This window comes from Acomys russatus, chromosome 26 (assembly GCF_903995435.1).
Source record: "Acomys russatus chromosome 26, mAcoRus1.1, whole genome shotgun sequence".
Taxonomy (NCBI): domain Eukaryota; kingdom Metazoa; phylum Chordata; class Mammalia; order Rodentia; family Muridae; genus Acomys; species Acomys russatus.
This window is the reverse complement of record NC_067162.1, coordinates 52732146-52745232: the sequence shown is the minus strand read 5'-3', so window position 1 is coordinate 52745232 and position 13087 is coordinate 52732146. Positions and strand designations below refer to the sequence as shown.

Sequence of the window (13087 nt, the reverse complement as noted above, 5' to 3'; positions counted from 1 at the left end):
TTTGCCTTAGACATACTCTCCCTTTCTCTCTCTCTCTCTCTCTCTCTCTCTCTCTCTCTCTCTCTCTCTCACACACACACACACACACACACAGAGAGAGAGAGAGAGAGAGAGAGAGAGAGGAGAGAGGAGAGAGAGAGAGAGAGAGAGAGAGAGAGAGATAGATACACCTTGGGAAATATAGTTTTTAATATAACATTCAACAATCAAAATTGATGCAAAATTCATCAAAAAAAGAAAGAAAGAATAAAATCAGAAAATATAACTCAGGGAAACAAAAATGGGACTCAGCTAATAAATGACTAAATGGTCATTGTAAAATTATGAGACTTAATTTCCAGGGATAATCAGATTTAAGAAACTAAGGACAGATTAAATTTTAATAAATGAGTTTGTATTCTTTGGAAATAAATTGAATTAGCTGTGTCTCAAAGCTTGTAAACATGTAAGAAATTGTAAAAGTAGCAATAAGGAAACATGGTGTGATTATCAACACCCCACCCCAGATTTGACTATCATCTCTATTTAATTATAATTCATTGTAATTCATATGGAGTTACAGGAGTGAAAGGTTCCTTTAACTGCATAGAATTTGGAAACACACTCATCACTAAATACTGAGAAGATGGCAAAAGAAGTCAGAGAGAGAAAAGCATCCTTGCTGGGGGGTGGGGTAGGGGATGGGGGGCTGTCTCATCCATAAAGACTCCGCTGCTGGCCTCTTTCCCCAACTCTACCTTTGTAGGCATTTCTTCTGCAGCTTCGCATTCGTTTTCTTAATGTTTTTAACCCAATGTCTGTGAAATTTTTATTGCTCCCTAGATGAAGACATCTGATCCGAATGTAACCACACACCTCTCGGTTCGGCAGTATTTGTCACGAGCCATTATAAATCACCACGCTGATAGCCTGCATTGCGGGGGACGCTGGAGAAGTTTCATAAATCCTAACTACTCTGTCAATGGCGTTCTTGTTTATTATGCAGAAATAAAGTTTTATGAGACTCAAGATGTCTGCCTTTACCACTGAGGGAAGCCTTGGAGCAGTAAGCTCTGACCAGCTCAACATTTCCAGTGTACAGTGGGCATTTCTTTCTCAGAGATTCTCAGCTGCCCTTACTTTTAATGGTGCTTTGGTGCTTCCCAACATGCAGGATTTTGCCAGTGCAAAAAAGGAGAAATTACGATTCCTTCTGTATCCTCAGCACCTTCTTGTCTCAGAGCATTCTAGTGCTACCTCTTACGTCAATGCAAGATCATCCAGCTGGAAACCCTAGACCCTTGTTAGCCTTGAAGACAGATGCTCTGCTGCTCTGCGCATTGATTGATTTACACCACACCTTGTTCAATAAGAGAATGGAAGAGGTCATATTACCCTGGTTTCAGTGCATTTGTGTAATAAACTCAGTTGAACGGCAGTATCAACACAGAGTGCTACATGTGAGGAAAAAAAAAAAAACAGCTCAGCAACCATTTATACATTTATTCTCCCCAAGGATCTCCCTGGGCACTGTGACAACCTAACCCTTATTTTATAAAGTAAGCCTACATTTGACTTATGAACTAGGTCAGTTTTAGCACCATTTACATGAAAATCTCATGATTATATCCTATATTGTCAGAGCTATACGATGCCTTTTACATAATTACGAACAAAGCAATGAAGATTTCAATAGAGATTTCCCCCTGCTGATGAGTCCAGCCCCCTGCCCTACGAAAGAGAACCGCTTCCTTGGGTCTCAAAGACATTTCTTTACAATGAATGTTACAAGAAATTGATTTCTTGCTTGCTTTCTCATGGTGAAAGTTGACTGTACAAAAAGTGGCAATTTCAAGGGAAAAATATGCAGGTTGTATTTATGTGAGAATCAACCCATTACAAGATCAATAAATCTAGTCTGACATATGTTTACTTTCATATTTCCAAATGTTCTAACAATAACCAAATTGTTGATATCACGGTCACGATGAAGACGCACTGGTGGAGAGCTCTTAGCTTCCCAATGACTCCACATCTGCTCCCTCACTTATTCCACTCATAACTTAATAGCAGCGGCACAACACATCATTTTACTGTCATTAGCCTTACACTCCGGCCAAAGAGGGAGGAGGAACATTAACTGTCTCAGCAGGAACAACCAACTGGTTTGCTGTTTTCTGCGACAGAGTCTCATGCAGCCCACACTTGTCTCAAACCTGCTGTGTAGTTGAGGGGGACCTGGAAGCCCTGGTTCTCTTGCCTCCTGGGATTGTAGGTGTGAACACCATGGCCCACAGAGCAGGCAGTTCTTACAAAGAGTCGCAGGTGGCGTGCTGAACTCAGTATCATAAATGTCCTCGTACAGCCAGAAGATGACAGACTAACAAAAGCTACTTTTAAAACACCTCCATGTGTTCCACTTTCTCAGGGAATTTTGAGCCACATGCAGATAGTGCAGCTGTAAACAGCCCTAATTGCCACCCTCAACAGTGACCAAAAGCCAAGCAGGATCTGGAAAGACAGTGGAGGCCATGCTTAAGGAGCTCTTCGTGTAACTTTTTGAGGTTTTCATTGTGATAAAGGCCATGTAGCCATAGTTTAGAATGTGGCCCAGTGGCGATTCCAATGAGCAGAGTCTCCCTGCCTTCACCGGAGGGAGTAACCAAACAGCTTTTAGATGCTCGTAGCTTCTTCCAGGGTACTGAGTCTGAGCTGCGACAATTAAAACAAATAAAACCCATCAGCAAGCACCCCAAATCTCACCACCATCTAACCCTTACGGAAACAACCCTTTTTAAAAGTTGTGTGTATGCATGTGTTTGTGTATGTGCCTGCCTGTGACCCACAGTCAATGTGGGGAGGCCCGAGGACAACTTCTAACAATAGTTTTCAGACATGTGGCTCCCAGGAATTGAACGCAATCACTCAGGCTTGGCAGCAAGTGCTTTCACGTATTGAGCCATCTTGCTAGACCCTAATTGTCTTTTTTCTTTTCTTTTTTTAAAAGAAGGAAACGAACTAAGAAGGTGGCCCTCCAACCCTGTCATATCCTACCCTGTGCATGACAAATAACACTGTGAAGTTTCCCATGCATCATTTTACACCATCAATTTCTTGAGGCAGCTGTGTATGCATGCGTGTGTGTGTGTGTGTGTGTATGCATGCGTGTGTGTATGTGTGTGTGTGTATGTGTGTGTGTGTATGTGTGTGTGTGCGTGTGTGTGTATGCATGCGTGTGTGTGTATGTGTGTGTGTGTGTGCGTGTGTGTGTGTATGCATGCGTGTGTGTATGTGTGTGTGTGTGTATGTGTGTGTGTGTGTATGTGTGTGTGTGCGTGTGTGTGTGTATGCATGCGTGTGTGTGTATGTGTGTGTGTGTGTGCGTGTGTGTGTGTGTGTATGCATGCGTGTGTGTGTGTGTGTGTGTGTGTGTGTGTGTGTGTATGTGTGTGTGCGTGTGTGTGTATGCATGCGTGTGTGTGCGTATGTGTGTGTGTGTGTATGCGTGTGTGTGTGTGTGTGTGTGTGTGTGTAAAAGTATTATTTAGACACAACACTTTATCAATTGGCTTTGCTCCCAAGCTTCTACTGCAGGGTGTGCTGGGCTCAGCATACACCAGCTCTTAGAACTACTGCTGAATACACATCCCTATGTCTATGTGAGGCAACATCACATGAGGAGCTGGAAACTGTCCACGGTGCAACATTCAAGACCCAGAAATTAACGAAATCACAAATCAGGACCGATCTGCCTCCTCCCCAGAACTGGCTGTTGAATGTTTGTTCCATGCCACCTCTGATAAGTAGTGATTACTTGGAAATTTTTATTCTTCTTTTTTTTTTTTTTTTAAACGTGCATTGATGTGAGGGTGTCTGGTCACCTGGAAGTGGAATTAGACAGTTGCGAGCTGCCATGTGGGTGCTAGGAATTGAACCTGGGTCCTTTGTAAGAGTAGACAGTGCTCTGAACCACTGAGCCGTCTCTCCAGCCTGACCGTTATTCTTTTACACATCTATATGGTAATAATTTCCTGGTCAGAAATCAGTAAGCATGAGCTTATTGAGATCAAAGAATACTTTATTTTTGAAGGAATCATGTGTTGCCAGAATGTCTTAAAAAATATCTCCTATACCAGTTTAAACATTGTCAAGATGCAAAAATAAATACAACACAGTATCCAACTTACCTACACTATTAGCACTGTAACCATCGTCATAAAAAATATTAACAGGCTGGGTGTGGCTCAGTGGTAGAGTGCTTGCCTAGCATGCATGAAGCCCTGGGTTTGACCCCCAGAACTTCCAAACGACAACAAAAATCAAAATAATCCCCTGTTTTCTAGAAGGCACTGGAATGCTCGATTAACTCTACAAAAGATTAAAAGCCAACCCAGTGCTGGGACTTGGTTCAACTGGAATCAGAATGATTTCAATATGTGGTCAATGTGTCAGCTATTCACAAACGCGTCTTCTGTCTACGGATTTCTAATTCGCTGGGCACTAACATGTTGAATAAAGTAGACGCCTTGACGCCTCGACTATGAAACTCTGGTTGTTACCACGCCACAAAACAACAGGTTGCTGAGTCCTTCATGCAGGTGAGAATGTTTGCATATCATCCTGATCTCTAAAAAGAATAAAAGTATGCCAATACAACAGCTTTGGCCACTGGACATATCTGCAACATGGTTAAGTTCAAAGCAGGGAGAACTGGCCTATTTCCTCATTGAGATTAACATTCAGGTCCGCACTGGAGCCTACGCCCCTCACAGCGAGCACTTCAGATGAGATCATACGGGCAAGACAGCAAGCGGTGGTTCTGGATACTGAGAGCGATGAGCTATGAAGGCCTCAATCATCCACCTCATACCATGCACAAGCAGAAGTTTCACATCTACAACCAGGACTTCCGTGTAAAGAGAGTGGGAGTCATTCAGATGGTCTATAGTAAAATATTATTGTGATAATGAATCTTGACATAGACCAATGTTCAGTAACTCCAAGGTGAAGGAGATCGACAGGTAAGGCAAATGAACTCAAACCCGATACATGCCTAAGTTCTCATTGCATGTATTTACTTTCTTAACATTTTCATAAACATTTGCACAATTAACTTAATATTAAAACCCTTGCTAAAACTCAGCATGGTGGCAAATGTCTGTACTTGGGACAGCAAGGCAAGTGAGTATCTAAGTTCAAAGTCAGCACAAACTGTGTAGTGAGCTGACATGAGACCCTGTTGCAAACAAACAAACAAACAAACAAACACCAGCACTAACAGTAAACCTTCATCTAATTCACCCTCCATACTTTATGATGACTTACTTTCTCACATCAAACTCAATACAATCTTTAGGATCAGAGTGCTGGGGTAGCCCTGCCACTGGGCACATTCCTCAGCAATGGGAAATACGGCTCTAAAAATCATTAAATGAGCCACAGATTTGTTTTTAAAACACTCAACTTCACCATCTGCAGATAATGTATACTGGTGACCCACAATATTTAAGAAAACACAAGCTTTTTTTACTCGCAACCACACACCACACATTTCTTAACAAAAGATTTCCCAAACCAAAAGTGTCAACAGAAACAGGACAAGTGATCACACATTTAAACACAGTCTTACATACTGGGAGAACTCGGCCACTTGTAACTTCATTTCCACACTACTGACATTTGAGCTCAAATAGGTGGAGACCCGATCAGTTCTCCCACCCGCCGCACGGACGCTCACGACCACTAGATGGTGCTGTGGCGCCCTGTTCAAACTCCCTCACTTACTTGCAGTCTCTGTCCTCCAAATCGAAATGCGGGTTGAAGTTGATCATTATTCTGTGGTAGGGTTCTGGAGCTTGGATCAGCCATTCACACTTCTCACTAGGGTGGTAAGAGTGGGGGTAACCAGGAGATGTAAGGTACCCCGGATTTTCAATTTTTATAGTCCCGCCACATTTATCTGCAACAATAACAAAAAAAGCCGACATTTTAGCAGACCTTTCCCCCCACACCCAGTTGAGTTTTTTCAGCTTTACACAAGCACCGGCAATTAGCAAACATTCTGCCAGTTAAGGGAAACTCCATTGTGTCCCCACAGGTCCTCCGTGTGACCGGAGACGAGAAGAACCACACCACACCACACCACCAGGGAACACTCTTTAATCCCAAGGAGCATGGCTTTCACAGAAAGCCTACTTACTGAGCTCTGAGATGCTTCTCCCTCCCACCCAAAGTTCCTTCCAAAGAAAGAGGTCTTCTAGCATTAAAAACATTAAATCCCCTCAATTGATGTTAACACGGTCCCCTGGGAGCTCCTGCTAGACTTAATTATCCTCCTAGAAGTGTAATCACATTAAAGAACAGCTCTAAGTGGAAGGTGACAGGAAGATGCTGTGCCACTCCTTGCAAGTGGCTTTTTGATGATAAGGCTGGCCGGTGTCATTGACCAGTGGGGACTGTCTTCCAGGACTTGGATTGGCCTGAAGTCTAACCTCCTTTTGTTGTTGTTTTATCTGCCTGTAAATCTAAGTGATTTTGAGTTATCTCTGCTTTTGAGACTCAAATCAACAGAGAACAAAGTGCGGCTGATGAAGCAGAAAGAACTCGGAGCTTTACTTGTCCAAGTTGTTCAGCCTTGGCGACCAGATCAAAGCAATGGGCAGAAAGAAAAATAAATAGCCACACGGCATTAATTCTAATTACTAAATGTTAGGGGAAGCCCCGGCCACTGAGGTCTGGGCATCACAGATGGTGAGCTACAAATTTTAACATCCTGGGAAAGGGAAGCTATCTAGTTTTCAGCCTTTATTGAAAAAACAAACCACGACCAAAACAAGAATTCAAATGCTGAAGTGACTCCCTAACAGCCAAATAAACCAGACTCTCAGCTAGTTTACAATTTAGCATAGACACTGTCACTTTTTATTATGGCCTGTATACAGGAGAGCCACAGCCTGCAAATACCACCCCATTTATTGATGCTTAATTTTAGGCAACAAAAATTTGGTGCATAAACTAATGTAAGAAGAACAGGTATGAAGCATTGAAATACATAACCCTATCAATCACAAACATCCAGTAATGGTATATATAGATTTTAATATTACGTCTAATAGATTCCCTGTGGAAAGAGAGTGGTGTTCTTTGCTCTCAGCATGAATTTATACATCCACGGAATTTTATTACAGGAAAACCAGGTCAAATGGAAATGAAAGATGAAGTGCACATCAAAAATGCATAAAGCTACATGCATTACAGAAGTCATTTCCCATAAATTAAAAAGAAGACAATATAAATTATGCTGTTTTCTCCAATTGCTAGATGTTTCTGGTTGTTTCTTAGATTGGAGGGGGTGGTCTTTCAGGTCCTCTTCCCATTGGCTTTTAAAGGGTTTAGGTCTGCCAGAAGAACTGATGTTGCAATCCACACTCAGACCCTCAGCTAATCACGCTAGCCAGCTCAGTGGTGTGACTCCGCAGAGGCCCCGGCATTACTTTATTTGTGAAGAATTCTTAGAGAGTAACCCCCAGCTCATTAAGTCCCTCCAGCTTTGTGTAGCCACCATGGCATCTGTTAGGAGAGTTGAAATAAAGCAGTCACCCAGATAGTCACTTCAGAAGACAGTGGGGTGGGGTTGGTGCCACACCAGAGCACTTTAATCTGTGACTTCTGAGAAAGTGGAGGGTAATAAGATAATGGGGACTGCTGGACACCCACACTCTGCTCAGTCTCTCTAACACTTGATTAGGAGAGAGCAACTCCTAATGACTCTGGACCATTAGTCCTGAATAAGGTTAATGAATTAATTTAGTAGACACTTACTGGGAGGAGGTGGATATGGTCTTAAGAGGACTCACTACAGGCTCACTGAGGCATGTGCTGGCCCTGGTCACCTCAACCATAGCAACAGGGTTTTAGTTGACTGGAGTCCAGATTCCCAGCATTCCCCACATGTCTGCTAAGGAAATTAAAAAGTGTGTGTGTGTTTCTGCGCACACGTGGGCATTGTTCAGAACCGCACAATCTCAATGGCTCTTTACACTGGCTACCATTGACATCTTTCCGGTACTCCAGTAAGGAGCTAACCCAGTGGTTCTCAACCTGTGAGTCGCGACCCCTCTGGAAACACCCACCCTGCTCCACCCCCGCCAATCTCCAAAAATACTCACATTATGATTCATAACAGTAGCAAAACTACAGTTATGCCATAACAACAAAAATAACTTTATGGTTGGGGGTCACCACAACATGAAAAACTGTATTAAGGGTCGCAAAAATTAGGAAGGCTGAGAACCACTGCTCTAATCTTAGGAGTTATGAAGGATACCTGTTTTGAGGTCTAAACATTTGGATTCTTTCCGTTAGAGGGGGGGAAAAGATATTTTATTCCCTGCCAGAGTATAGAAGCACTGTACCAACTCAGGTTCATTAACAAATTGAACTCCACATTCATGATTTTTTGAGTGTTTGGCTTCCCTGCCAAAGAGTATATAGAAAGACGCCGCCAACTCGGATTCATTAATAAATTGAATTCCAGCCGCGTTCACAAAAATTTTGCATATCTTTTGAGAACACTGCTTGGTACCTGTTGGGGGAGATCTACGGTTGAAATCTCAAAACCTGGGGGGAGCACATTAAGGAGATTAACTTCTATCATAAAGGAGTGATTTAAATTCTTCCTGCTGGAGGCCTCCGCTGGCTCGGCTCCTCTTATTAAAACAATATACCATCGTAAGTAGTAGATGCACTTTTCTCCTAATTACTTTGATTGGAATCTAAGCCAGACCAAAGTAAATATTTGGCCATTAGTAATAATGCTGACGATTTACTGTTGGAATCAGCTCTTGCCTAGCCTTCAGCACCATCCAGGGGACATGGAACGCACTCCTTATGTTCCAGGGCACTGTTTATACCCAGGACTGCCTTTCATTTACTTAACAGTGAGTGGGTTTAAAAGGCCAACTGGAAGCTGCAACATGGTTAGAAATTCTCAGATATGTTGGTGCCTTGCACTGAATAGGTTAGAAGCCTCTATTGACAGTACGACTTTCATTCATACTTCAGACGGGTCACTGACGGTTTACAAAGGCGGAGGCGAGAGTTCCAGCGACCGCCAAGACTAACCGCTATCTCTCGGGTGCTGCCCACCAGAGGAAACCGAGCAAGGGTGTTTCCGAGGAGAACCAGGAAGTCCTCCCGGTGAGGTGAAGTGTTCATTAACTCTCAGCAGCCATCAGATTTTTGAAAGGGAGTCTCATCTAATTGCCTCTGGGAGGAAACATTATTAAGATAATTGGTGTGCTGATCTGGGAAGGTAGGCGGCTCTGCCGCGGAAACAGAGGCAGAAGAAGCCCACAGCCAGCAACCAACCGGAGCAGGGGGCCTAGGACTTGCGGTCCTCCTGCCCCGAGACGCCCTGACTTCTCTGTTCCCTACGCAGGCAAGTTTCCTGCGCCCGGCGGCTGTGCGCGCGGCCCGTGGCTGGCGCGGGAAGCGCGCTGCCTGAGGGGACCCCGCAGCCCCGGGCACTCCGGTCGCTCGTGCCTCAGGCTGTCACTTACCGCTACGGACAGCGCCCGCCAGGGCGAGGGCAAGGGCGAGCGCGGCGCCCAGCAGCGGCAGCCCCCTCTCCATCCTCCTACGCCGTGCCAGTCCACCGGCAGCCACAGAAGAACACGATTGCGCGGATGAAAACCCAGCAAACCGGAATCTTAGAATCCAAAACGCTCTTAAGTCCGCTTAAGAACCATAAAATCCTCAGCGGGTCTTGGAGGGGAAGGCTAGCGGTGAGCGAGGCAATGCCTGAATCCGCCAGAAGCGCGTCTTTTTGTGTCTCAAGTCGCCTGCATCCTGTCATTTAGCTCCGATTTCCTCTCCCTTTTCCCACACTTGTTCCTCTTCCAGGAGCCACTGCCCGGGCCATGTCTCAGGAAGAAGAAGGAGGAGGAAAAAAAAAAAAGAGAGAGGGGAGGAGTTGAGAGAAGGAGGGGGAGAGGGCGGGCGACACACCAAAGCCAATTTCTACAGGGAAAGAAAAAAAAAAAAAATCCCGCTTGGTTCTGGACGGGTTGGAGCCTCGGAGCTGGCGCCCAGAGGAGGTCCGGGTTGTCTGCGGGAAGGAGAGAGAGCAATGAAAAGATGAGCGAGAGAGCGAGGACTTTCTCCACTGGCACCCGCCTCCTCCTTCGACCTCCCCCTCCCTCCCAGATCCCTTTCCTCGCTTCCTCCCGCCCCCTCCCGCACAGCTCAGCCAGTGATTGCCTGGCTGGAGACTTAGAGACACAAGTTTCCCTAGGCGAGATTTCCCGGTCGGTCGACTGCCCCCTACACCCGGGTACCCTGCGGTGCTTGCTCTCCGCGGGAAGAAAAGCGCTGGGGCGGGGGGGGGGGGGGACGACGACGAGTTGTCTGCGTCCAGCGTGCAAGGACGCTCGCGTGTGTGCGTGAAGGGGCAACGCGAGTGGTACCTGCCCCCAGGGGCCGGCTAGTCTACCTTGGCGTGATCCAGTGCGCCCTAGGACCGAGCTAGGCTGATCCAGTAGGCTAGGATGCCAGAGCCAAGGAGTTCCGAGAGCCTGGGGTTAGCGGCTACTTCACGGAACTCCGAATCCCTAGACACCCGCGCACCCGGTAGCGAGGATCACGCAGCCAGTCCCCACTTCCACTTCCTGGGTGCCAGCCTGAGATTTGGGGCGGGAAGCAGCCCGGCGCTTCAGGACGTTCCGAGTAGTAGGACTGTAGACCAGAACAAGAACGCCTGGCCGTTGCGGGAGACAAGCCGCTGAGTCCAGAGATCTGCGACCGTGCCTGCCACGTAAAGCAGAGGCAGATCTTGGGAGCACAGAGCCTGGCTGTAGCAGAGCAAGGCCTCCTTGCCATGAATAAAGGCACTCACGAGGCTGAGCTCCCGACCCCCCACCCCGACGCTACAGGCTGCATTGTTCCCCGAGATTTGGTGTCCTCTCCTTTGGGGTTACATTAACCCGGAGGATGGGTGGTGGCGCACCTTTCAGCTAGGGGGCAGCCGCCAACAGACCCAGACCAGCCACGTAGAAGCCCAGGTGCTTCAGAAATCTGAATCAGGGGTCTATGGGCCCAGTTCTGTGCATCCCGAAAGAAGGACAAGGCTGGAAAGGACCCCACATGGAGGTGACAGAATGGTCTTTGCAAGGGTCTTCTGATGGCAGCTTTGGATTACAGGCAATTGTGCCTACTGACCCTCCAGCCCTACCCGGCCACCCCGAGAAGGGGGTGGGTCTGGGGCCTCTGCCTAATGCTTCCCCCTCCCCCATCTCGACCGGTTCCATCCTCAAGGGCTTTCCGAGAACTGCAGCAGGTGGCGTTTGGTGTATGAATAGCAAGCACAACGCAGGGACTTAAACTAGTGGCGGCTTCTGATCAAGCACTTAAACTGGGCTCAACGCCCTCAGAAGGAGCTGGTGAAGAAGGTGAAAAGATGATACGCCTTCTGGGAAGTGGCATTTATAGACACACAGCCACTACAGAGTTTGACCCCTACCTGGTGCAAGGGCTGGCAAAGACTTAGGAATGTTGGCAAGGAGACTCTAGCCAAAGGTTTTGGCTGAAAAACTAGGGTCAGTCAGGGAGAAAGGACGCCTGGGACACTGGTGCCCTGGGCTAGGACTCTGCGCTGGGTATTTGGGCTGGGCGCTGGACTGAAGCTTCTGCAAGGCGCGGAGCAGCAGCCTGAACTCTGGGGTTTGGACTCACTATCTCGGAGTCCAGCCTTCTTTCCGGCCCCCGTTAACGGGCCCCGCCTCCAGCGCAGCTTCTCCCTCCCTCCTCCGCACCCCTCCGCACCTCCACCCCCGGCACGGCACAACGTTCTGGCCCAGTCCCGGAGCGCCACCGTCGGTCGCCACGAGCTTCCTCTTCGGTCTTCCAACCCGCTGGAAGAGCCTGTGGGTTGGGCGCGCCAAGAGGCTAGGAATCAAACGCCTGAGCCGAGCGGAAGGGGCAGTCGCGGGGCTGTCGGCCCTCTGCAGGCAAGGTCTAGGCGTCAGCCGCGCCCAGGGCAGAGCCAGGGAACCACAGCAGCAGGGGACAGCCTTGGCGCCCTGCCACCGGGAGCGCGTGTCCCCGCCTTCCTGCGCCAGGAGTCGGGCTCATCCCTGCCAATACCAACTGTGCTGGGCAAGCCTCAGCCTTAGGATGACCCTTACTCCTGGAGTCCAACGAACAGGCGCCTTGAAGGACTTGGCTGGCCGACAGAGAAGGGAAAACCCAAATACCAGCCTCGCTCAGGGCACAATACCAGGCTCGCTCAGGCGAAGCCATATTTAAGCAATCTGCCCTGGGTCGGGTGAGCTAAGGGGCACGCGCGGGACACACCTAGCAGGCAATGTTTGGGGGAAACAATTTGTAATCTCCCTTCCCCCTCCTCTCCATTTCCCCAGGGAGTGCATTTCGCAGACTAGATAGAGCTAGGCCAACAACTGATGCATCCTGGGAAGGACAGTTACCCCATATCCAGAAGCAAGGGGGAGAAAGGGCTTTGGAGCCTGAGGGACGAGTGAAGGATTCCTGGCTTTCTGGCTCAGTCCCTAAACACTCTAGACAGCTTTTCTCTAACCTGTAAGGCATGCCCTGTGCACTTTAGGGGAGCCACAAACTCTTGTCTCTCTGTCTTATCTGAGGTTTTCCTAGACCCCTTGTTTTCCGTAGTGGGTGCTGCGAAATGGAGCCAAGCAACCCTAATTAATAATTGCCAGCTAGTGTTGGTATACTGCTAACTGTTCTGGCTACCAGCCTTTTCTTGTGCCACAGGGTTCCACTAAGTAGAGAAGGGGAGGTTCAGGTATCTGCAGTTCTCCACTCAGGGGAGACAGACTGGCTTTATAGGGGAGCAAGTGTGAGACAGAGGGAGAATCTGGCAGTATTCCTGGCTTGGTTTATTTTGGTCTCGTGCACACATCCCTCTTCTTGATATCACAGATCTGCGGAGGAGACAGGGCCCGCCTGCTGTACTAGCAGTGCTGGACAAAGGCTGTGCATAGTCAGTGCCACCTCAGGGGCTGCTGAGGAGGAGGCCTGCCTGAGCAGGGCCGGTTCGAACCAGCTGAGTGGAAGCACCCTGCTTCTTTCACCA

The 13087-nt window shown here is 47.7% G+C and overlaps 1 protein-coding gene across 3 annotated transcripts in view; it reads right to left on the bottom strand.

The window, feature by feature from the left end:
* Positions 1-10780, bottom strand: part of Nrp1 (neuropilin 1) — a 146044-nt gene extending 135264 nt beyond the window's left edge. The window contains exons 1-3 of one of the 3 annotated variants that reach the window (XM_051169252.1): positions 10472-10780; positions 9540-10087; positions 5764-5938 (exon numbers count right to left, since the gene is read on the bottom strand). In XM_051169252.1, coding sequence (XP_051025209.1) covers positions 5764-5938; positions 9540-9612 — 248 coding nt within the window. In that variant the 5' untranslated portion in view covers positions 9613-10087; positions 10472-10780. Of the gene's footprint in view, positions 1-5763; positions 5939-9539; positions 10147-10471 lie in introns of those variants that run through there. The other 2 variants (XM_051169250.1, XM_051169251.1) reach the window with 2 other exon arrangements.
* Positions 10781-13087: the final 2307 nt, after the last annotated feature.